Consider the following 26,004-nt stretch of genomic DNA (forward strand, 5'->3'; position numbering starts at 1 on the left):
TATATATATATATATATATATATATATATATATATATAAGAAATACTGGATATTATTGACTGTCGATATAAACAAACAAAGCAGTTTATTAGGGATGCAGTCAGTAGGTTTGGCCGGGATGTTACAGAAACACTCTTTTGACTTTTGGTCGAGCTTTCGGAATTCCTTTATTCGTTCTTCAAGACACTGTAATTAGAAGAAAGTGTAAATATTTACAACATATCTCAAATTGTCATTACAACTTACTAGTCGTTGAGATTATCTGTGTAAAGCTACGACACTCAATGTCGAGTTATGTTGACTGTTATGTTGAGTGTCGTAGCTTTACACAGATAATCTCAACGACTAGTAAGTTGTAATGACAATTTGAGATATGTTGTAAATATTTACACTTTCTTCTAATTACAGTGTCTTGAAGAAGGAATAAAGGAATTCCGAAAGCTCGACCAAAAGTCAAAAGAGTGTTTCTGTAACATCCCGGCCAAACCTACTGACTGCATCCCTAATAAACTGCTTTGTTTGTATATATATATATATATATATATATATATATATATATATATATACAATATTTATTATTATGCTTATATTTTATACTTACCAATGACGTTAGAAAATATCTGTTATGCAATGTTAACATTCCCACACTCTTCGCTTGTGTCAACACTGCTAAAATGTTCTCATTTTGACAGTCTAAAATAATGTTGTCTTCAGTTGTATTTCTTATCTTTTTTAAAACGGGCCTGAGAATAAAATAAAGGTTATAAAGCAATTCATATAAAATACTATGATGTATAAAATAAAAACTAGACGTAACAAAAACTAATCCAATCACAAGACTGGAGTTACTTACTTCACTTAAATTATATACTTGAGTAAAACATAAATAGTGCGTACATTTGGATTGGAAACACCTCTTTAAAATTGTTATTAACCATTTTGAACTATTTTTCATTTACAGATCGCGACAACATTTTGGTCCAAGAGAAGGTAAATTTATAGATGGATTTTTCAATAAAAAAATTCTACTCCACCGGATTAAAAATACCTCAGTGAGAAATTTTTTATAAAATGTGTATTTGCTAGTAGCCATTTGCTAGCTATTTTCAGGAAGCATTAAACAACTGGAGGAGAAAATTCACAAGGAAGGGACTAGAACTTAGGAACAAATACATAATCTTCTTTTCGTAGACGATCAAGTGATTATGGCAAACGATAAGGAAAACATGAAAATATGATTTGAAAGTTAACCGAAGGATACGAAAATTGAGGACTCACCATTAACATTAACAAAACAAAATATCTTAGAATAAAGGACGAACAAAGAGACCCGCAACTCTCGATTGGAGATATAAAAAAATGCGAAGAATTTAAATACTTAGCAACATCCAAAGCTCATTTGTACAATTAGAATTTAAATCAGCAAAAATGTGTGCCTTGCCTTAGATCTTGTTTCTTTCTCTTATATACGCCACAGCCCGAGCTGCCGTCCTGTCATAAGCGCTTCATTAAACATTAAAAAACAATATTTTAAAATTAAATAGGCCCGAAATACTTAGCGGGAAATGATACAAGGACTGAACTTGAATTTAGATCCTTGGTGAATTTAAATATAATGTATTTACTTGTTTTTTTAAGCCTCGAAAATCGCAATTTTGCGTTTTTCTCAGTTTTAGATTATTTATAACTCGAAAACGATCAAGTTTAGAGAAAAACTACAAGAGACTTATTTTGTTAAGAATAATCCAAAAATAAAAAAAAAATTGTCCGGGCTGAAAAATTGATTGCTACAATTTGTTTTAAAAATTTAAACAACTTTCTGCCTGTGCGATCTCTTGAACCTTATTTTGGAGTATCTCATAAAAGTGATTATGCAAAAAAATCTCTTGGAAATATTTTTCTGAACGAACCCGAGCTTTTTGCCTTGTCTAGGTATCTTTTAGTAATGCTCGAATATAATTCCGTTGTAAGTATCTTTTTGCATGAAAAAGTAATAATCATGAATAATAAATACTTTTTTAATAAATTCTTTTTAATAAAAACTGTAATACATTTTTTCTATCCAAATATTTAAATTTCAACATTTTGCCTGTTAGGCAAAGGTTGCTTTCGAGCAACATCGAAACGGAATATTCAACAGAAAATGCAACAGCGTAAAAATGTGCTACAAACACTAAACGCATTACTTCGGTCTCCTAAAATTAGTTTACGAACAGAAATGGCAATGACGTACGGATCTGAATGTTGGCAGATGACGATGAAAGGGAAGAAAAAACTGGAAGTGATAGAAATGTAGTATCTAAGAAGAGCGTGTCTGATATACAGACTTGATCACATCCCAAATGAAGAAATAAGAAGAAGAACAGGAAGGATTTACAATACCGTAGGCGTAGATACAATAAAATCCAAACAACTTTTATGGTATGGACATTTACTGCGAATGAAAGACGAACGATTGCCAAAACAGTTCTAATCTATGTTCCATGGAATCGAAGAAGCAGAGAAAGACCAGCATTAGAATGGAAAGGAGGAATCAGAGAAATAATGAGAGCTAAAGCCATAAATGAGGAGGAATTGACCGAGCGAAAAAGATGGAGATCGAGATACGGGATTTGGCAGAGAATTCGTAAACGTGCTAATATAACAGTAAAAAAAAAGAGAACAAAATAATTGTTAGCAACTTAACTATATTAGAATTTTATTTCATTTGAGGTCAATACTTCTTCTCCATCTTCTCATATTCATACGCATTTTTTTAAGGAAAAATCATAAAGTCTTTAAACGTGATATATAGGTATAATCAGTGATCTATAGCCTATAATATATAGTTCTTATATATCGATTCTCAAGCCAAGTGGGCAAATATTTTAATTTATAAAGTTATTTATTTAGATATTACATTAAGTAAATTTTTAATTTGTTGAGTTTAACATGAATAAATGTTAACTTAATCTTCATCGCGCTAAAAGATAAGCTAGCAAAAATCTGCAGAACTAGAAATAAAGGAGTCTGTGTGAGGAACTTCTCCAAACTAATTCGGTATCCTAGAGAACACCAAAAATGCCCTAAAATATCGAAACTTGGAATAAACAACTAGAAAGTTACGGAGAGAAAATTAATATTAAAAAACTAAAAAACAAATGGTAAACGGTAACCATTAGCTAGTCCCACAAATTTTAACTATCTGTCTAGGGAACAGTCTTAGATGTGATTGGAAATATGGAGCCAGAAATCGACAATCGTGCTTTAAGTGTAAACTGATTATCTCCTTCCAACCTCTACATCTTGGCAGATGCGGTGATTATGACTTTTGCGTTATGGTTGTTTTCTTTATAGCAGCTTCAGTTTCTTCAAACGTAATATCATGTTCCTTTTCATAATGATTTTCATCGATATTTATTCCACAGGTAGTACTCATATGATCTTGTCTAAATGTTGCTTTGCACATGGGATGAGCGCTGCTTGTATCGACTTTTCTCTTCCTCTTTTGTGAGAGCTTTGTTGTTTAATGATCTTATCTGTTCTATAAGTCTTTAAATCTAACGTTTCATCGGATACCCAGAGACGTTTGTTTTTTGTTTGTTTTTAGCTATATTGTTTTCATTGTCTGGATAGTGGACATTTTTTATTCTTCATAAGTAAACTTTCTGGACGTATGTTTTCTTCGATATTGTTTTGATATTCTCTTTACTCTTCTAAGTTTGTTTTTATATTCTAAACCTTTGCCTAACAGGTAAAATGTTGAAATTTAACTATTTGGATACAAAAAAATGTATTACAGTTTTTATAAAAAGTGTTTATTATTCATGATTATTACTTTTTCATGCAAAAAGATACTTGAATTATATTCGAGCGTTATTAAAGGATAGACAAGGCGAAAAGCTCAGGTCCATTCGGAAAAATATTCCCATGGGATTTTTTTGAATAATCATTTTGAGGTACTCCAAAATTAAGTTTAAGAAGTCGCATAAATAATTTAAAACTAAGAAAAACCCAAAATTACGATAAGTAAAAAACATTATTTTTGAATTCATCAAGGACCTAAATTTAAGTTCAATCCTTGTTCTATCATTTTCTAATAAGTATTTTGGGCATATTATGATTTTAAAATATTGTTTTTAATCGTTAATGAAGTGCTTATGACAGGACGGGCGCTCAAGCTGCAGCGTGTATAAGAGAAAGAAACAAGATCTGAGGCATAAATTTTTGCTGATTTAAATTCTCATTGTACCGAGTGGTCCAATAAGCCGATCTCTCGGCTATATATCAGAAACTATTCATGTTATAACTTTAGGAGAAAAAATTCCTTAGTAAAAGTAGCCAAGAGAAACCGCTGGAAATAATTTTTAAGTTTCTGGATTAACCGCTAGGGGCGTAACCTGTGAAGAAAAATTTGAAAACAAGTTTTTTGTGAAATATGCCCAATTATACCAAGTGTTAAATAAGTAAACTAGAAAGAGGCCCAAATTCCGCACAAAGCTGTTCAAGTATTTTTTTTTATTTTTTTCAAATAAAGGGTGGGGGAGAGTGGGAAAGTATTTGTGGATAAATACCTATAACTTTGGTTTGGATCAACCGATTTTAACAAAATTAGTGTCATTAGAAAGAGTATAGATGATTTAATTTACATCTAGTATAAAACAATTGCATTTAGTTTTAATTGTCATGGGTAGAGGGTACTTTCAAATAGACAAAATTAAAATTTGTTTTTCTCAAAATGTTTAATGGAAACACCTATTTATTGTAAATTATAATAGAACTGGATTAAATTCACCCTTTATAATAAATTAAAAAAAAAATATAATTAAAATTAAATATGTGAAAGATCATACAAATATCTCGATCATTAAAACTTAATGTCCAATTAAATGTTCAAATTGTTTTCCATCGTTGTCCACACAAAAATGTAATCTTTCGCGCGTAGACATAACAGCTGCTTCAATCTCAGCTGTTGATATACTATTTATTGAGTTTATAATGCGCTGTTTCATGTCGTCTTGAGTGGTTGGTCGAGTTTGGTACACTAAGTCCTTCAATCTTCCCCACAGATAAAAGTCCAGACATGTTAAATCTGGAGATCTAGCTGGCCATGAAAATATACTTCCCCTTCCAATCCATTTATTTGGATAACTAGCATACAAATAATCTCGAACTCATCTGGAAAAGTGCGCAGGACACCCGTCATGTTGTAATATCATATATCTTCTTGTTTATAAGGAAATATCTTCCAATAAAACAGGCAACTAATTTTCCAGAAAATCCAAATATGTTTCTCCATTTAAAGTTCTATCTAAGAAATATGGACCTACGATCTTTCCATCAACTATATCACATCAAACATTAAGACTCCATCTACCTTGAACCGGCACCTCATGTATCCAGTGCGGATTTTCTTCAGCCCAATAATGCATATTATGCAGATTAACACCACCCGCACTATTAAACGTAGCCTCGTCTGTCCACAAAATCTTTGACATGATATGCGGTTGTTCTTCTACGAGACCTAACATCCAATTGCAGTAATCCAGCCTTGCATCAAAATCTCTCTCATGTAAAGCTTGGTGGAGAACTACATGATAAGGATGCAGTTTAAAAAACAGAACAACAAATATTGGTGAAAAAGAAACCACTATATTTACTAAAATTTAAAAAAATCTTGAAAAATCCACAATTGTTTCACAAGAGAAATCGTGCATAAGTATTTTTAAGAAACGGATAAAAGGATAAAAGCGCCGTGTTGCCGTTTTTATCGGAATATTAAAATAACAGTTGAATCTAAAGTTTAAAGGGAATTCAAAGTTTCTGACCTAAACGTTCACTTTATAATTTGAAAAACCAACCTGTGATGTTTTAAAATCCTTAGAACAGTAGTTTTGGGTATGTTTAATTCTATAGAGATGTGCCGACTACTTATATGTGGATTCTGTTGAATTAAAGCAAGAACATTGATTGAATTATCTTCGGTCATACCTCTACTACGTCGTTTAAAACAAGGACGATGAAAACTACCAGTTTCTATTTAATCTTCTTGCCTTTCTTTCATATAATTCTTTGCCATAATGTCTCCTGTCAGGATATCTTACACAATATATATGTGAGGCAATAGCGGCATTTTGGTGACATTCGAAATAAACTCAAATCATATCATACAATTCTGTATTTGATATACTCATCACGAATTATGAGTACTGATAATTAATTACTAATATTACCAGTATTAATATCTATTGAAAAAAATTCAATCTTCAATTCGAATTATAATATAACACTTGTTAACAATGTTTTGACTGCTGTCAATAAATAAAGAATATGAACTCCCCGTCAAATTCATTGTCGTAGCCTACTTAGTTTCGAAAAAACCATTTTTAATCATATGAAATATCAATGGTCAAAATAGGTATCAACATTAAAATTCTTCTGCTATAAAAAAATTTGAAAGTATTTACTGACTTATTTTTTAATTTAATTTATAATACAGGGTAAGTCACTACTATACTTACTTGTGTTTATGTGTTTTTATTCATATCTCGAATTCAACAAAAGCTATTAACATGCGGTTTACGCCATTTTGTTACGAATTTAATCCAGTTCTATTATAATTTACAATAAATAGGTGTTTCCATTAAACATTTTGAAAAAAAAACAAATTTTAATTTTTTCTATTCGAAAGTACCCGCTACCTATGACAATTAAAACTAAATGCAATTATTTTATAGTAGATGTAAATTAATTTATCCACACTTTTTCTAATGATAGTAATTTCGTTAAAATCGGTTGATCCAAACCAAAGTTATAGGTATTTATCCACAAATACTTCCTCACTCTCCCCCACCCTTTAGTTGAAAAAATAAAAAAAAGTACTTAAACAACTTTGTGCAGAATTTACGCCTCTTTCTAGTTTACTTATTTAACACTTGGTATAATTGGGCATATTTCCCAAAAAACTGGTTTTCAAAGTTTTCTTCACAGGTTACGCCCCCTAGCGGTTAATCCAGAAACTTGAAAGTTATTTCCAGCGATTTCTCTTGGCCACTTTTACTAAGGAATTTTTTCTCCTAAAGTTATAACATGCATAGTTTCTGAGATATAACCGAGAGATCGGCTTATTGGACCACCCGGTACAAATGAGCGCCGGCCCTGCTATACGCGCTTTATTATCAATTAAAAAATATTGGTTTAATAGTTATTTATGAACCAATAGTGTTATTAAGATGACTACGCCCGGAGGGCAACATAATTCAGCCAGAGGGCCTCTAGCCCGAGGGATGGATATTGCTCGATGGGCGTAATTATCCGGTAACACCAGTGGTACATACAAGATTTTATTTTTCACTTCACATAATATAAAAACTAAAATTACGCTTTTACTTTTTTATTTTACTGCACCTACAAAATATATATGTTTATTTTGTATGTACCACTGATGTTACTGGATTATTACGTTCATACAATTATGCAAAAAAATTTCATGGGAATATTTTTCAGAACTAACCCCAACTTTTCGCCTTGTCTACCACTAAATAAGAAAAATGTAAAAATAAAACCAACATTCTGTTTGATATACCTATAGTCAGGACCAGGTCCGAGTTGCATTACAAGGATATTATTCTTTCTAGAATCAGGACTTAGTTCTTGAAGCTTCAAAATCTCCTGCATTCTAATTAGACCTTCTTCAGTTTCATAAATAATAATAAAACTTTTCCATTGTAAACTTCTTACTATTTCAGCTAGACCTAAAATTAAAAATATTTATCTACATAATATACAACAATAAATAACGAGCATATATAAGTAGTAGGTAATCGAAGAAAATAAAAGTTCTCAACCAAAAATTAAATAACCATAAGAAAGAAATTATAAAACTAAAAAACAAAAAAAAAACGAAGTAATTTCAATTCGAAATCGAAAACCGTCGTAATAGCTGAAGAATTTGACTAAAAATTATACAAACACCAACAGAGGAACACTGTGCTTGTCTGAGCTTATAGTATTCCACGCAGGATAGACTGGAAAGAATGGAAATAATTTGTGCGCTGCTTTACCTTGAACATTACTTTCTAGTTTCATCTACTACTTCCGAAAAATTGCATGTCATTATTTATTCCCATCTTTAACTTCAATTTTATCCTTTAGCTGCAGTCATATCGTATTATTGACCGAATTCTGATGATTCTCGTGAGATTGTGAGATCAATAAAATTGATCACTTTCACTGACCAGTCGTATTAAAACTTCCATTTTTAGAGATCAATCTTTAGAAACATAAAATTTCAATTTTGAGTTGAGGCAATAAATATGAAGCATTTGAAATTTGAATTGAGGCACGACACGGAAAATGCCTCCCACAAGAAGGGTTTTGGGTGTAGTTTATTGCAGAAGTTTAATTCTTTTGAAAAACTTACCAGTATAATTGAAAATAAAGTTTTAAACGGTTTAGATCGTTTCTTATATGAAAGTTTAAATCTAGCGTTTTTTAATAAGCATATTTCAAATGCCTCACGTTTGTTGCCAAAACTCAAAACTAAAATTTCATGCTATAGGTTTTAAAGGTTATGCTCCAGTAATCGAAACTTAATAGTAGCCAGTCAATGACAGGTATAGATTGTATTGTATTCATGAGAATCATAAAAAATGGTAAAAATCGCGCCATGTGTATTTATTTAACACCTTTATAAAATCTGAGTTCATTTGCGGCAAAATACAAAAGTTGCATACGAAAGCTAAACTCTTTACTTTTAAAACCCATGTCATCTGTTGTCATTAGGACAGTTAAATCAGAAGATATCGAATTCTTACCGTCGAGCTGACACACATTTTATTAAACATTGATTTCGCGCTGGTAACCGACATTCAAAATCGACGGTCGCTTCAAGCGTTGTTTGTGAGAGAACGCTTCGTTCTACACAAAAAGTGCTAATAAACATTGTTGTTTAAAATTATCTCAACTACATTTTTTATCTGAAATATTTTTTTCTACGGCGTACAGATTCTTGGTAAATCGATTTTTTGCGTTTTTATTCCCCTACGACGGGGTTTTAGGGGGACGCCCGGGGGTATAGTAAACTTTTTTGCAATGCTTGGTAAAATTTAGCCTGTTCGTATAATTTATAGAGGTTCAGTGGCATTTTCGTCTCTGACGACTGGAGTATCTATTCAGCTTAACAGAAAATTTGCCCAAAATGCTATTGCTGCCTTTCTTTATTATGAGCCTCATGATATTATCAATGCTACCAGTAGGACTTCGGTGCATCTATTTTATAATATTTTGAGGTCCGCCCTATGAAGGTTAAAAAAATATGTCAAATCTTTATGTTTTTTACCTTTAGAATATAATTCAGCTTCTGGAAAAAAGTTCAAAAGTGCTCTGGCTTCAGTTTCGGTGTCCTTTTTAGATGCAGATGGATTTTTCCAAGAAGTGCTAATAAACGGAATTTCGAAGTTTGTACAAGTAGACTCCAAGATTGGTACAGATTTAACTGCATCTGAATATATCGCTATCACTCCCATATCACTTTCTAACATATTGCATACTGAAAAAAAAAATATACGAACAAATCAGTTACATTTATAAAAAAAAATTTATAATTTTTTTTTTAAATACTAGTAATTATTCAGTATTTTACTAGAAATCATTACTAAATATAGAACTATTAATATTTATTTAGTCTTACTATTTACTATTTTTATCCTAAGTAGAAATCGATAAATAAGTCACAATAAACGTATTTTAAACCAAAATTGTGGTTAATGTCCAATAAAAATAGTAAATTATATAATTAAAACGCCACAAGAAAATAGTTTCAGAACAATATTAGCCTTAGTATATTACAAAAAGTAATACAGCTGTAAAATGTAATACAACTCACAGAAAAAAATCTCTTTCTTCTTTTTAATATGTACTCAGAACAAATGTTCAAAAATACCGTAGAAGCCGTGGACGAAGGTATTCTAGTGAATGGAGAGATAACAACATTAGATATATGGAGGATACAGTCGTGCGTGCAGATACCATGTAAGTTATGAGTGGTGACGGGACGAAGTGTCAAAGGTCTAACTCCATCGGGCATCTCGTCCTGCTACAAGTTCTAAACACGCTGAATTTAAACTTTTACCTTACAAACGATCTCACGTCACGGGAAATGCTTTTATGAAGACGACTTAGGTGGAATTTGTAACTGAAGTAATTTATTTTTTAAAAACCTACTTGTGTATTCAAAAAGAAGCAGTTTTAAAAGTTTTATATAAAGTATAAGGCCAGTTCCATTAACAAACTTGAAGTGTTCGAAATGTGGTGCCTGCGTCGAATGCTCAGAATATCATGGACGGACAGGGTCAGAAATGAGGAAGTACTCAGAAGAGCGGGCTTACAGGATAGGGAACTTTTTAATTATGTAAAAAGTAAGATGACTGCATACTTGGGGCACATTATACGAGGAGAACGATACACTTTTCAGCAACTGATACTCGAAGGGAAAATAGAGGGTAGGAGAGGTCTCGGACGTAAAAAAAATGTCATGGCTGCGCAATATTCGACAATGGACAGGAATCCACAGCTATGAAATGCTTCGCAATGCTGCTAAAAACAGAATTATTTAATCCAGAATATTTAACATCTCACCTGACAAGACGATGTACGGTGGACGCCTACGCAGAAATGCATGGCACCTTAAGAAGAAGAATAAGGCCATATATAGCGGTATTGTCAGCTTTCAGCCTACATTACATGCATACGCTTTGTTACATAGCAACCAAGCTATGTTTGGTTGTCATGCAACCAATTATGTATGTAATGTGTGTGATAATTGTGAATTAGTAAATTCGGACCTGTGAGAAAAAACGGAATCTTCAGAACTGGAAACAACAGCGAGCTTTTTCAACTTTATAAGGAAGCAGCACTGTTAGACTTTATTAGAATAAAAAGATTGGAATGGCCGGACAAGTGATAAGAATGGGAGAGGATAGGTTACCAAGAAGAGCACTGAATGCTAGAATGCAGGGAAAGAGACCGATTGGAAAGCCAAGAAAGCGCTGGGAAGTCACAGTAAACAGCGACGCACAAGCCATTTAGGAGTCCGTGTATGGAGAAGATTAGCCACAGACAAGCAAGGGTGGAAGCAAAAAAATAAAGGAAGCCAAGGCTCAATTTGGGCTGTAGTGGCGTAGAAGAAGAGGAAGAAATTCGGTAAGTATTTATAATATTTATGCAATGTCATTTTATAGGTGGTTTTTATCATTAAAATAATCTGACATTTACTCATAAATGAGAGATCCTAAATATAATGAAAAATAGAAATGCACAAATTACGGTAAAAATTGGTGAATATAGAAAGGACTCTGTACATGACTGTAGTATTAAGCTTTGATCCTAAGAAAAAGTCGCTATGCACCCACCGCCGCTGCGAGAATTTCCACTCTCCGGAAGTACTCGAGCGAAGCGCATTGGTACCTGTTTGGAAGGTTATGCAGTCAATAGTAGAAACATTTAACTTCAATTTCCCGTTTCGAACGTCCCAAAATATGGTCGGAATCAAAATTTATATAGTTTTTTGTGAAAATGAGGAAATCGTTACATTTGGCCTTATACTTCAAATAAAACATTTAAAATTGTTTCTTTTCGATAACACAAATAGGTGATAAAAAACGACACATCTTCAGCTACAAATTCCACTAACGCGGTCTTTGTGGATGTATTTTGCGTGAGATCATTTGTAATGTGAAAGTTTAAATTCAGCGTTTTTTTAGGCATATTTCAATTGTCTCATATGTGTTGCCAAAACTCAAAATCGAAATTTGATGTTATAGTTTTTAAAAATTGGACTTAAGCAATGAAAATTAAACCACAGCAACGGGTCAATGAAAATGATAAATTTTATTGATCTTCTCAGGATAGTAAAAAATGGCAAAAATCGCACAAGTTTTATTCTTTTAACAGCTTTATAGAAACTGACTCCGTTCGTAGCAAAGCACAAAAATTGCATACAAACGCTGAACTCTTCACTTTTAAAAAGCATTTTGATTTTTGTCGATGGGATACTCTGATCAAAAGATATCGAATTTTTACCATCGAGTTGATACAAATGTTATTAAAAAAATTTATTTTGCACGCGTAACTTACATTCAAAAACACCTGTTAGTTCAAGCGTTGTTTGTACATCTTTTTTGGAATCCCAAAATGGACGTGTACGAACTCATCACTATATAGCCCCCCATAAAATTATTAGACCCTCGGAGATATAGTAAACTGATCACCGGCATCCTTTGGAGATTGGTAAACTCATCACCGCAGATAGGTAAACTCATCACAGGGTTTTTTGGTCTGGTTTCTAATGCGAAAGATTGCCTCTTACCTGTTATACTTCTCGTTTATGTGATAATTTAATAAATTCAGAAATTATTTTAAGCAAGTAGCTTAAAATTTAACTGAGATATTAATATGTCTCACGGTGTGGCCTATTAGACGTATCTGCCAATCTAAATGGTTTTGAGATCTAAAAATTTAGTTACATAGGATTTCGATAGTGAACTTTAAAATGAAAATATTTGTCAATATGTGGTATTTTTGTTTATATCGTAAGTAGTCCCACCTTCGTTATTTGATTTTCATCGCATTTTTATATTTCTCATTAAATTTTCGAGATAATTTGTTAAGCATACATTCGGTCTCTGTCTTACCGTTTTGGCGCTATTTCACTATCTTGAAAATAATAGATGATTTTGGACAGTTAGTAAATATAAAATATCTGAAAAATAGGAAAATCTAAAAACTTGAGTGTGCTATTAGTTCATTGAAGTCGAAGGAAACTTAATTTTTTACATGTGCAAAGCTTTACATTTTATGGCATCAATTGGCGGAAATTTTTAGATTTGAAGTAATCAGCAATGCATTTATTGTGACAGAATGCATCAAAATGCTTAAGTACAGTTTCCTGTACTTTATTTTTCAATGACTTGTACAAAGATCCCACAATTAGAGTGCTTTTAAAAGCAATTTTTTTACATTTTTTGGTTAGTTTTCGCCATTATTTGTAGGAGTGAATGAGTTATTCATTTCATTTTATAAACATCATGACAACTAACCTCAATTAGTGTAAGATGCAAAATAATTTTTATTCTGTAATTTGTACAAATTTTGTTTATTGTAGTACCCTGATGATGCAAATAAAGATTTGCGAAAGCTTGGTACACTAAAAAGAGTACTTCTTTGTCCTATCTTCGGCTGCACACCCAAATATGTAGCTGTATTTTGTAGTCTAACTGATCAGCGTTGACTACAGGCGTTTATCGCTTTTTCAGTATATATACTTATATTAGGAGTCCAATTAAGTCGGTACCATATGGAATTTTTTTTTATATTAAGTTTTATGAAAAAAAATTTATTCTCTAGTTCTGAATGATATAGAATTTCAATCATCAGAATCAGATATTAGTATTCTTCAGTCATTTAGGCGGTTCGTTAAACAACATGAATTTTATTAAGACTTGAGAATCTCCACAATTCATTTTTTTGATAAACCGCGTATACAACTAAAAAAAATTTAATATCTGATCATTGTATTCTAGGTTCTAGATCATTCAAAACTTTTTATGTAACATAATTATTATATGTAACAAAATTCATAAAATTAAAAACAAAAAGGTTTCACATATGGTGCCGACTTAATTGGATTATATCTATATATATATATATATATATATATATATATATATATATATATATATATATATATATATATATATATACTATATATATATATATATATATATATATATATATATATATATATATTATATACATATAACAATGTGACTTTAACAATTTAATTAGAAATCTCAAAATGTAATATCAGAAAAGGTAATCTACAGCAACAAAGTAATATTATGCCTTGCCTGCAAGAAACATCTTATGCAGTTAACTTAAAGAACTTAATTACGCTGATTTTTTTCTGTTTAATTAGGATGATTCGCGAAAAACAGTGCGAAATAACTAAACAAAAACGGTATAGAATTTCTACTCACCAGTTGTATGACATTTAGCCTTACACCCTTTCGTCGCAGAAGTCCACAAAAGGCAATTCGATTTTTTTATTTCGAGTTCGATTTCGAGTCTTTCGCAATTGAAATTTGAAATTATTGATAACCATCACCATCATTTTTTGTCCGCGTTGGCTCAGTACGTAATCAATTAGCAGTTCACTATCCATGTTGAAGAAAGAAGGGCAAATGAAGAGAAATTTTTCTTTTCGCATGATTTTAGGTAGCCATTAATAGAATTTTGTGGAATTCCTAAATAAAAACCAATAAATTGCAGTTGCATTTAAGACATCTGGATTTGGATTATTCTGTGAAATTACCAAAAACTAACCGTTTGCTGGGATTTCATGGTCTATACCTGATCCGGGGTGCAGGTAGGCCAGTGATCAGTTTACCAATCTCTTAGGGTCTATTTTGAAAACCCTACTTTTATGGCGGTGATGAGTTTGTACTATGTACGAGGGTATTTATGGTAATTGGTGATGAGTTTACGTGTACCCCCCAAAATTGACATTCACAGCAAAATTTAGCTTATTTGACGGATTTTTTAGAGGTTGAGTGGCATTTTGGTCTCTGACGACTGGAGTATGAGATTACTTGGAGAGGAAACCTTAAAAATAGTAAGGCCAAATATCTGGCCTTTTATATCTGGTGCTTAGTAGCTTGGTTTCTAAGCTCACTTGGAACATACATATAAATAATATATAGCCATCGAAAAAAACATAATTTAAGGGGGCCTTAAATCATTTATTTCTACGTGTCTGTAGTAGCATTTATTTCAAACGTGTCGAATAGCTCAGGCGATAGAGTATCTGTCTTCCCTGCAGAAGGCCGGGATCGAATCCCAGCGCCGGCGAGAACATCTAGATATTTTTAAATATTTTCAGATCCCAGGTCGACTCCTGAATAAAATGAGTACCTAACACCAGTGGTAATAATAGGCGGTAATAAGAAGCGTAGAACTGGATCTGTCAAGAAATAGCAGACTAAGTACACTACCCTGCTATAATCTCAAAGCCGCACTAACGTTATAACGGGAGACTATTATTATTATTTATTTTAAACAAGCAACCTTGTATTCTTAAACAATAAATTAAATAAAACATGATATTATTAAAAGAATTAAAATAGTAAAAACATTATGTTCCTAGATTTGATACGGTATTCGCCAAAATAAACCGAACTGAAATTTTAATCGAAGCAGTGCTCTATTATTAAAACCGTTGTGAAAATGGTTGTGACAACTAAGTAGACAGTGTTTACAGTAGAGGGAGTTTAAAACAAGTGTGAAAAATATAAACAAGTAATACAAAAAATATAGCGTGTTTAACAAGGCTGCCCTCAATAAATGTATAATGTTAGCAGTCATTGAGAAAGTTCATAACACTGTCATACCGTTACACAGAGATTTCATTATATCAATATGCAAACAACTAGATTTCTTTGATTTAAACGTCCAGATGATATTGTAGAGATACCATTGAATACAGTGAACGAGTTGCCATTTGGTGTGTAGAAAATTTTATACGGAAATACCAACCCGGATTCAGAAAAAGTAAATCGAATATAGATCAGATTTTTATTCTCAGCCAGCTGCTTGAAAACGGATAAGAATTCAGTAGAACTATTCATAATCTCTTTATAGATTTCCGGCAAGGATAAGACAGCAATAACAATGATCAGATGTTGAATGCAATGGCACCACTTTTAGTTCAATAAAAACTTATCCATCTCGTTAAAATATATGTAAATGGCTGTAGATTCAGAGTACGGATAGGTATCAAACTCTCATAATCGTTGGAAATAAACAGTGACCTGAAACAAGGAGACGCGCTGGTACCTCTCTTTTTTAATACCATCCTGGAGAAAATAGTAAGAACAGTACAAATTAGAACAGAACTACTGAGAGTAAATGGACCAAAATTAATACTAGCATACGCAGATGACAATGACATTGTGAGAAACATAGTCAGCAATGTACTTAAAGAAAACTTTTAATAAATTAGAGATAGAGATAAAAACCGGTCTAAGGGTCAATAAAGAGAAAACCAAATATATGTTTATTAACATACAAAATGTTACAAAACGTAACAACAGGCTTATATAACTTTGAACGAGTGGAGAGTTTTAAATATCTGGGAGCGACAACCACCTCAAATAACGAATGAGATAAAAGGGAGAATTCAGGCAGTAAACACATGTTTTTATAACCTTCACAACACTATTAATGAAAAAAGCAATGGAAAGAAAACGTCTCAGATATCCACAGACTTCGTAGTAACCGCCTTACCAAGTTAATCTGGGAGGAAGCCTCGACAGGAAAAAGGACCTTAGGATGTCCACGAATGCGATGGAGAGATAACCTGGTCAGATTTAAGAACAATGGGGCTACACATTGACTCGACTATCATGGACGACCGTTCGAGATGGAAGCGGGTTGTGCAGTCAGATAATACCCACCCTGGGTTATAGTACTACGAGAAGAAGAAGAAGGAGTGTTATGTTTGGCCATGATGTTACTAGCTCTTATTTTGTTTAAGATAAGAATGATCATTAAACTGCATTGTTAACGAAGAACGCTACAGGGAAAACAATATTACACCTTTTTTAGAGATTTACAAAAAATTTTCCGCACACGATATCTGCAGATGCACAGGCAATGGTTTCAACAGGTTGGCGCAACGACCAATACAGCTATACACTCTCTAGCCTTACTTCATAAACATTTTGAGAACAGAATATTTTCTCGGGAAATATACTTTGAGTGCCCAGCTCACTCACCTGATCTGACATGTGATTAATACATTTGGGACATGCTGAAGTAATCGGTATTGAAGTTAGAAGGTCCGTCAGCCGATATTAAAGGACTATGACAAAAGATTTGTTTTCAACAACTGAAGCAACCAGTCTTTATAAATAAAATATAATACGCTGCAATGGTGTACATTTTTAACATGTAAACTATGTAAATTAAAAAATAAATACAATGTTCACTTTCGGTACTGTTTATTTTGGCGAAAATTTTAAAATAGGCAGTTAACTTATTTTAAACTTACAGGTTTGACTTGCCTCAAAATCGTCTGTACCAGAAACTTTCATAATTTTTGTAGAAAAGTAAGCCCTTTGATCAAACATATTCTTCTTATAAATTGTACTATTTAACGGTATAGTGATCTGGGAAGTTAAGTCTTGTAGAAGTACACCTTGAACAAAATTTTTTAAATTATATATATAATTTGTTAATTATTGTCAGTTACAACAGATTTTTTTATTTGTAATTAACGTATCTCGACAGCTTATGGTCATTGATACGGGTACAGTTGACAGTATACATATTAGATATACAAACATTTGGTATTAACAATATTGATGGTGAAGCTGAACAATAAAGCTTAACGGCATACACTAGTTAGATTAGCTAAAATGAGCAACTGAAATTAGAAATTTTAAAACAGTGTCAAAACGGTTTGGAACACTATGGATGTCTTTTAGGTTTCCTTTTAAGTTGTGGTTGCTTCTAGAAAAATCAAACTGACGGCAGTTCATTGTCACGTGTTTGATGGAAAGTCGAGTAGTGCAGTAGTAGCATACTAAAGGGTTTTCTGACGCGATAAGATATCCACGTGTGAGACGTATGTGCCCTATTTGTAGTTGGCGAATAACTAATTTTTCTTTCCTTCTAATAGATGACATTGGGGCGAAAGAAGTTAGGTTGATCTGTGTACAGCTTAGTTTTTATTTTATTCCACAGGTCTGCCCATGAGCTGAAAATTTTTGTTTAACCATATCTTAAGATCCGTATGAGTTTGGACCTCTCTGAAGGCTGAGTCAGAAGCAAAGGAAAGGAAAGTAAAGGAAATCAATACATATGGCGATTGTTTTGCTTTCATTTGAAGTAAAGTGGTGTATTCCGTATAATTTTTCGGTGAAAACACTACAGCTTCCAGGTAGTCGCATACATCTTCATTCTTGGACGCATCGATGTATAAAATTTCATCAAATTATGTTGAGTTAATGAGATTTTAAAAGAATTTTCTAAGGATTGAGTTTGCGATTTCTGTTTTACTGAATCTGTAAAAATCAGTATTAAATATTAGATAGAATATTGTGTATCCATGAAACTCTCTTAGGAGTATAAATAGTAGTAGTATTTGAGAGATTGATATAATTTAATAAAAAAGAGAATAATTGTGGTAACGTAAATGTGTGAATAGATGCATTTGCTGGGTGAGGCTATGTGGTATTCATTAGATTTATTGCCGGGATACTTGGATTTGCTGATATTCTTACAAAGTATGAAAGTAGAACTCGTTGCCTTCTTAGATAGAGATGTGGCTCTAAAGATTCAAAACAAACACTTTCAGCGGAGCTTGATTTAAAAACACCAAGACATAGTCGTGGGGATGTATTTTGACTTATGTTTAGAGATTTTAGTGAGGAGTTACTGGATGTCATATAAAGAATACCGAAATAGTCCAGCTTAGAGCGGATTAACGCTCTGTATATTTTAAGGAGTGACTCTTAATCAGCTCCCCAAGAGTAATCAGCAATAGATTTAAGTTGATTGATTCTTTGGGTACAGTTTCCTTTAAGTTCCTGAACAGACTATCTCCAGGTAAGCTTTTTGTCACAGGTGACAAATTCAATGGGCATGGGTAAGTCAAATTCGAGTCCTACGACTTTGTAGAAGTATTACCAGAGACCGTAATAGACTTTGTTAAAAGGACAAAGCTAACAGGACAACTTTAACCTAGAAATGAACGACAATAGATATCTTAGGTCGTGTGTAAGGGTGGTTAAGCGTCCACTCATATTGAACCTAACTTAACCTGTTAACTAATAGAAAAAAAAATAGTTCAGGACGTGTGTTGAATAAGTTTACAGTAGGTAGTGACCGTCGAGCTGTAAGAGGAAAAATAGTAAAAAATTTAAAGAGGTAAAAAACCAAACACGTAACAAGAAAGATGCTAACGAAGTAAGAATCCGTAGATAAACATAGAAAGCGTATACCTATTTGGAGAAAATAAATAACCAAATAGTAAGTGCTCTGAAAGAGGATGTAGATCTTGAAGTAAACACCATACATTATCTAATAAAATACGAATCAAGACAAAATAAGAGAACATACGAAAGTGTCTATTGAAAAAAGAAGATGGGTCAAACAGAAAAACACGGCAGAGTATAGACGAATAAGCAAATAAATATCAAAAGAGATCAAGAAATGCTGTACAAAAATACCATAGAGAAACTATGTCGGAATTATTGTAAGAGAATAAAAGCTTTAAAACATTGAGAAGAAATTCAGCAGAAGGAGTAAAATATACTCATATAGTCCATGACCCAGAAGGTCATGGAGTATATGACTAAGTCATAGTAATGTTAAAAAAAATAATTCCAAATAGTGGAAAATTTTTATAACGTCACTAACAATGACGTAACAAATATTTCAATCGCCCATTAAAAAAAATGAAAAACAATATAGTTCAAGAAGGAGTTTTAAGACATTGTCATTGATAGTAATAGAGCAGGGGGAAAATTAATTTGGTTATATTGGTGCTAGAGTGATTTAGTCATTTTTCCGCAGGTGGGACGAGGGATCTTTAATTCATTCGATGACAAATTTAATATATCGTTGCAATAAAATATGTTTATTAAAAATTTAAACTACAAGCTTGTTATACAATGGTTAGGGTAGAACCTGTCGATACACATAGTAATAATAATATTGACCTTCCTTATCATGTAAATTCCGATTTTATGTCTAATATGTAGGTCATTGTTATACATACATATTTCTGTGAAGTCATAAGATGTGATGGTCGAATAAACAAGAGCCGTACGTGTATAAATAAACAACGGTTTGTGTTTTATAACAAGGGACTTTCAACCCCATGGGACGTTAATAAAAATACTTTACTAAAAAAATTGTGGAAATAATCAGAGTGCGTCCCCTTTGTTGGAATTAACGCTAAGAGATAGAATTCCAAATGCCATAGAAGCCAGAATATAGATTACAGATGTTGTAGAAAAAATAGCGCAGATGAAGTGGAACTGGGCCGGACATGTGGCCAAAACGAATGACACTAGGTGAACTAAACGTAATATGGATTAACGTCCTAGATTTCAAGCATATAGAGGTAGGAGAAAACTTGCTACACGGTGGACGGATAAGATATAAAGGGTTACAACAAACTGGATTTACACAACAAAAGATCGGGAGCTCTCGAGAAAACTGAGAAAAGCGTACGTTTAACTATGGACGCTACAGATTGTGTGATGTGGTGTAAACTAAAATAGGCACAATTTGTTTATGCTAGGTTCTTTACCCAATAGTACATGAATCACACAAATTTTCTTAGTTAGTAGCCATAGTTTCAGTTCTTAAAATTTGTAGTAGATCACTTTTTATAACCATTTAAAATTTGTAAGTTAACATTATTGATGACAGTCTTAAAATAAAAAAAAATATACTTAAACGGAAAACCTCACCTACAATGTTTATTAATACAAGTTTTAGTTTTTATTTTCTGTTGATCAAGAAAATATTTCCAAATAAAAATCTTGGTATTCAGGTGGAATGTAAGCAACTGGAAATAACTGGCAAATCTAAATGTATGAATATAAAAAACCATTTTATATATTAACAATAAGATGATAAAATTAAAGTAATTGCAATCCATGGTAGATTAGGGTAGAGTTAAACATCACCATTCCAAAAATTTACAATTATATTTACTGACATCAATCACTTGACTATTATGATCTTTTACCACACACACAACTGACGTGTTTAATATGTTATTGCCGGAAATTTCAAACTTACCGATAGTTACAACAGTCTTTGCACATGTCACGTAATTGAATAATGAACATGAAGTAATCAAGAAAACACTCCAAACCACAGTTTTAGCCATGTTTAGCTAAAGCAAAAAGTTTATAATAAAAGTGTGTCAACGATTAGCTACATTTCCGAAAACCAAATTCCTCTTTTCCTGGGGTATAACAACTGGAGAGTATTGCTGGCACTTTTAGTTGGATGTGGGCCAAAAATAAAATTTTTAGAGCGTCTAGAAATAGCGTAAACTTTTTGCACGGCCGGACTACTCAATTTTAATTCCAATGAAAAAAAAAATGACGCAAATCTTTATGTAATTATAATGAATTTATAAACACGTCTTAATCAATTTGTGTACCTTATAACTCAAATATAAACAGTATTTTATCAACTAAGATCTATATTTCCTTTGATTTTGTTTTATTTCGAAATGTAGGTCTCTGCTACCAATGGTAATTGAAACATTTTTACATTCGTTTACAATAGCTAATACTTTGAAATGGAAAACCTTTTTTCTTTCCAAAAAGCATACAGATTTGTGTTTTTTAAAAAGTTTAAAACTTTTGATGTTACTATTGTTACTGTTGTTACTAGACAAACAGGCAAAATAAGTTGTAAAATACGGATTATACACTTTATTCCAAGTACTTTCAATACAAGTACCATAAAAAAAAAATTAAACCTAATTTTTTAGCGAGCAAAAAAATATTAAGAAAAATGTACACTGAGCGGCATTTGCCGAAAGTCTGGGGTAATACCGCCATTTGCCTTTTTTATGATATATATATGCATTGTTATTATTTACGAAAGTCACAAATATACATTTTTGCTTTTTCGTAGCAACTTAACTCTTGATGAACCCATCTTAAACCATAGCTCACCATATTTATCAAAGTCCTTGCAGATTATGCAGTATTTATTTGGAGCCGTATCGTCAAGTTCGTCATCATCGCATAGCTTATTTTCCTCTACACTTTCTACACATCAGAAGATAACGACGCTTCCTTACATATTCTGCGTTTAGATGGTATCTTTTTTGTGTTACATTTCATATCTCTTTTCGATTTCTTTATTGGTGCAACCAATTTTACTTGCAAGTCTGTTCTCTATTTGTTCAAATATTTCCTTAAAGGGTGTTGAAGTCAGAATCTCTTAATGTTGTTTCTGTCTTAAAGTTTTTTTCTGGGTATTTGATGGTCCGGATATTGGCATTAATTCTGTAAATGATATGTTTGGTTTTGGATATACATGTGTTTGGATTGCTAAGTATTAGAAGCCAGAAATTCTTCATCAGTGAACACGTTTGGATTAACAGGAGATATAGCAGTCACCTCTAATCCTTTAACTGCCTTATCTACTGTAGCGATACGAGCATAAGCATTGTTAAACAATGATGCTAAGTCATATGGTGTAATTTGCTGGTAGTGCCTTGATTTTATAAAGATGTCCATTTCTCTACTTAATGCTATTTTTAATGGGGCAAAAACTGTGACGTCCAGTGGCTGTATCTTGTGGAACGTATGTGGTAGTTATGACAACATAATGTGTATTCAATTGTTTTTGCAGAATAAATAACTATTAAGGAAAGTATGACTGCTATGGTTGTCTAGATGGCCCTACAGCCCAAGTCAGCCTCTGATCTCCCCCAACATCCGCCACCAAGCCTCCTTTTCCTTCTTCTGCTCTCCTCCAGTTATCCGTCCTCAATAACTCTCTAGCACCAGTTGTAATTTTGTCTATCCATGTCCTTCTTGATCCTACTAGTTGACGTCCCACCATAGTTTCACTTAGCGTTCTACTAGGTGTTCTGGTATTTTCCATTATTATAAGGCCCAGTGCAATCTTTGTATTTTTGTAGAATTTGATATAGAAAGCTTCTTCTTCTACTCCATATACTATTATCGCAAATGGGTCCCAATATTCTTCTCAATACCTTTCCTTCAAGATATTGTTCTGAAGCTATTTTCTTGTGGCATGTTAAAGTAATTACTATTTAAATGGGAATAACACACAATTAAAGGTTAAAGTAAGTTTATTGACGTTTCAATTCCCACTTCGCATTTCCGAAGTTTTTACGCATTTTACGAGAAGTAAAACATTCCATATTACCTTGGAAATCAACCCCAAATAAGCGTATAGATCAAACCATCCTATCTCGTCTGAGAATAGACCACACCGCCATCACCCATAAACATCTGCTGGAGAGTGAATTAAAATCACAGTGCAACGTATGTGATATTATGCTCAGTGTTCGCCATATTTTACTGGAGTGTCCTTTATATTGCATGGAGAGACTTCAATATAAATTACAAGATACCTTACAGACAATATTAAGTGACGGAACTGATATGAAAAATTTGACATCATACTTACATTTCATAAATGTACTAAATAAATTGTAAAACTCTAAATTGTACGCCAATGACTCTATGACCCTATGAGGTTGAGGCATAAATAAATAAAAAAAAATAGATTTAATTTATTTTAAAACTCATTTGAAAACATTCATTTCGGGTATATAAGGCAAAGCAATATATTTTACATCGGTTTTTGAAGTTATTGAAGTTATACTTCTATACGCACGGTCGGCGTTGGAAATTTGCATGAGAGTGAATCTGTGAAACCATTACATATGTAAGATAATGAGTAAAAGAGAGACAGAAGATACATTTTCTCTCTCATATTTAATATTATATATATATTATATATATATATATATATATATATATATATATATATATATAATATTGTATATATATATATATATATAATATATAATATATTATATAATATACTATGTATTAATATTATTATTTATGTGATATGTTTTGTATTATTTAAAATTAAACGTTTATAATTATTTTAGGCTTTTGTATTTCAAAATAATCACTGTTTTACCGAGAACTGTCAATTTTGAAATCCATTAGTGTCATGTCTAATTGGCAAATCCTTTACGTGTTTGGTTCATATGCTGGTGGTTGTGAGTTTGAATCCTAATTATGAATTTCCTTTTTTATTTTTGAAATATTTAAAAACCTCACGTTAATCTTTTTAAATATATGTAATATACGCAAAAAACATAAATTTTAAAATAAAATGAAAATTTACAACATAATCCGAGTTGTTGGTTTTTTATTTTTATCTTCGTAAAGTAAGTTTATGTATATTGGCAGTTTTAAATACTTATGAATATTACATTTTAATTTACATTGTATTGTAATTTTTATATTAATAACAAAATAAACAATGAATTTTACTGCAGAGTATGTGTAAATTTTTTTTTGCATTCAACTCCTTTTATACTTATATAAAAATAAAAAAATATATTTTCATTAAAATATTGATACAATCCTTCATTTACTATACTCATATTACAGGTCAAATGTTTATATACAGCAAACGATGCACCATATACCTATATAACTAATTCTTTTTCTCTTTCTGCTCTCTCTTACCTAGATAGCATTACATATGTAATGATTGTGCAGATTGACTCCTATATAAATTTTTAACGGTGAACGCGTGTATAGAAGTATAACTTCTACCGGCAGTCCCACTGGACTGCCACACCCGTTTTTTTTGTTTTTGTCGTCGTAATTATTGTAAATTTTGTAGATCCTTTGCTTTATTATAGGAGTACCGTCTAGTCAGTGTTAATTGTCAAAAGACCATCTCTGTCTACCTCGTTTGCTTATCGCTGCGGACCGGTCTTAACAATGGGCCAAGTCAACCATTTTCTGCTAAACAATCTTTATCTGCTTATTATATTTTTTAAACCTGCATACTGTTCCCTGCTTAGTTATTCTTCCAATTAATTGTAGCGTAGGTATAGGCTGAACAGAAAAATGATTGTTCAATATGTTGTTATAAGGAATTTACAAGACATAACTCTCTATACACCTCATTAAGGGCAAAATGAATATATGAGTTACCTTTTAAGAATCAAAAAAGAAAAAATCAAAAATCTGAGATTTATTCTGAAATAATATTAGACATTTGATTTAAGACACAAGTACAACTCTGTTCTTTTTTCAGGAAAAAACGTTAAGCCGGCTTCAATTGAATTAGAATAGAAATAAAAACAAAAATGTTAATTAGTCTGGTATCTTTGAACGGTCTACTTTCTCTAATCGTTGTAGCGAAAATTTAATTACTTTTAACAAATGTGTCTTAGAATTTACTACTTTAGTTTTGCACAGATTTTTTAGCTGGGATTAAACCACAATTAATCGTAACTAAAATTACAAATTTTATTTTTTTGTCGTTTCGATTTTCAAAAATTTACGGAAATTGTTTTTATTGTAAAAATAATTTATGAATACGTATTTCATAAACCTACCCATACTGACACAACGATATACAATGCACCATCCCATCCCACACAACATAAACTGGCAGCCTATCATAGAATGTTACATAGAACCCAATACCTTTTGTTTGATAACATATACAGTCATGATATCAACAAAACTAGCTAAACACATCAAAAAGAAAGGAATAACACCAGATTTCAGAACAATTACTTACGAAAATACATATTAAGAACGACCAGAGCCAAAATAAGCACTTACACAGTGCTGTATGCAAATTTTCATGAGGTGACTGTCCACCAAGGACAAGGACATAAGGCTTTCTCATCCAGATTATCTACAAGAAGACCTTCAATTGTTAAAAAATATTTTAATTGAGAACTTTTATCCTCCAGATATGCTACATATGATGCTTTTTTTTTAATACTGTTAATATAAATAACAACACCATTTTTTGCTAAATCTCAGAACATTATATCCAACAATCAGAACATCTATTATCATTTTTTTACCATCTTTTATACCTTTTATACCATCATTAACAGCTAAATTAATACAAATACTAAAGGTTATTGACAATATAAAAATAGCAACAAAGAACATCATAACTATTTCATCTTTATATTCTAAAACTAAATATCCTATAGACAAATTAGATAAAACAAATGTAGTGTACAGCATTGGTTGTACGCAGTGTGAAGCTCTGTATGTTGGTGAGACCGGAAGAAATTTGTCAAATCGTATTATTTCCCACAAAAGTGTTTGTAGAATTAAAAAATCATCTTGTGCTTTAGCAGAGCATGTAATCGACAAAGACCATATTATGGAT

At 32.0% G+C, this 26,004-nt stretch overlaps 1 protein-coding gene across 1 annotated transcript in view; it reads right to left on the reverse strand.

Moving 5' to 3' along the window:
• LOC140437334 (glutamate receptor ionotropic, kainate 2-like) overlaps positions 1-21,047 on the reverse strand; it is an 87,263-nt gene extending 66,216 nt beyond the window's left edge. The window contains exons 1-5 of the mRNA XM_072526808.1: positions 20,854-21,047; positions 17,087-17,233; positions 9,320-9,529; positions 7,565-7,733; positions 602-743 (exon numbers count right to left, since the gene is read on the reverse strand). Of these exons, the coding sequence (XP_072382909.1) occupies positions 602-743; positions 7,565-7,733; positions 9,320-9,529; positions 17,087-17,233; positions 20,854-20,944 (759 nt within the window). The 5' untranslated portion in view covers positions 20,945-21,047. The remainder of the gene's footprint in view (positions 1-601; positions 744-7,564; positions 7,734-9,319; positions 9,530-17,086; positions 17,234-20,853) is intronic.
• Between the last annotated feature and the right edge of the window lie 4,957 nt (positions 21,048-26,004).

Source organism: Diabrotica undecimpunctata, chromosome 3 (genome assembly GCF_040954645.1).
Source record: "Diabrotica undecimpunctata isolate CICGRU chromosome 3, icDiaUnde3, whole genome shotgun sequence".
In the NCBI taxonomy this organism is placed as follows: domain Eukaryota; kingdom Metazoa; phylum Arthropoda; class Insecta; order Coleoptera; family Chrysomelidae; genus Diabrotica; species Diabrotica undecimpunctata.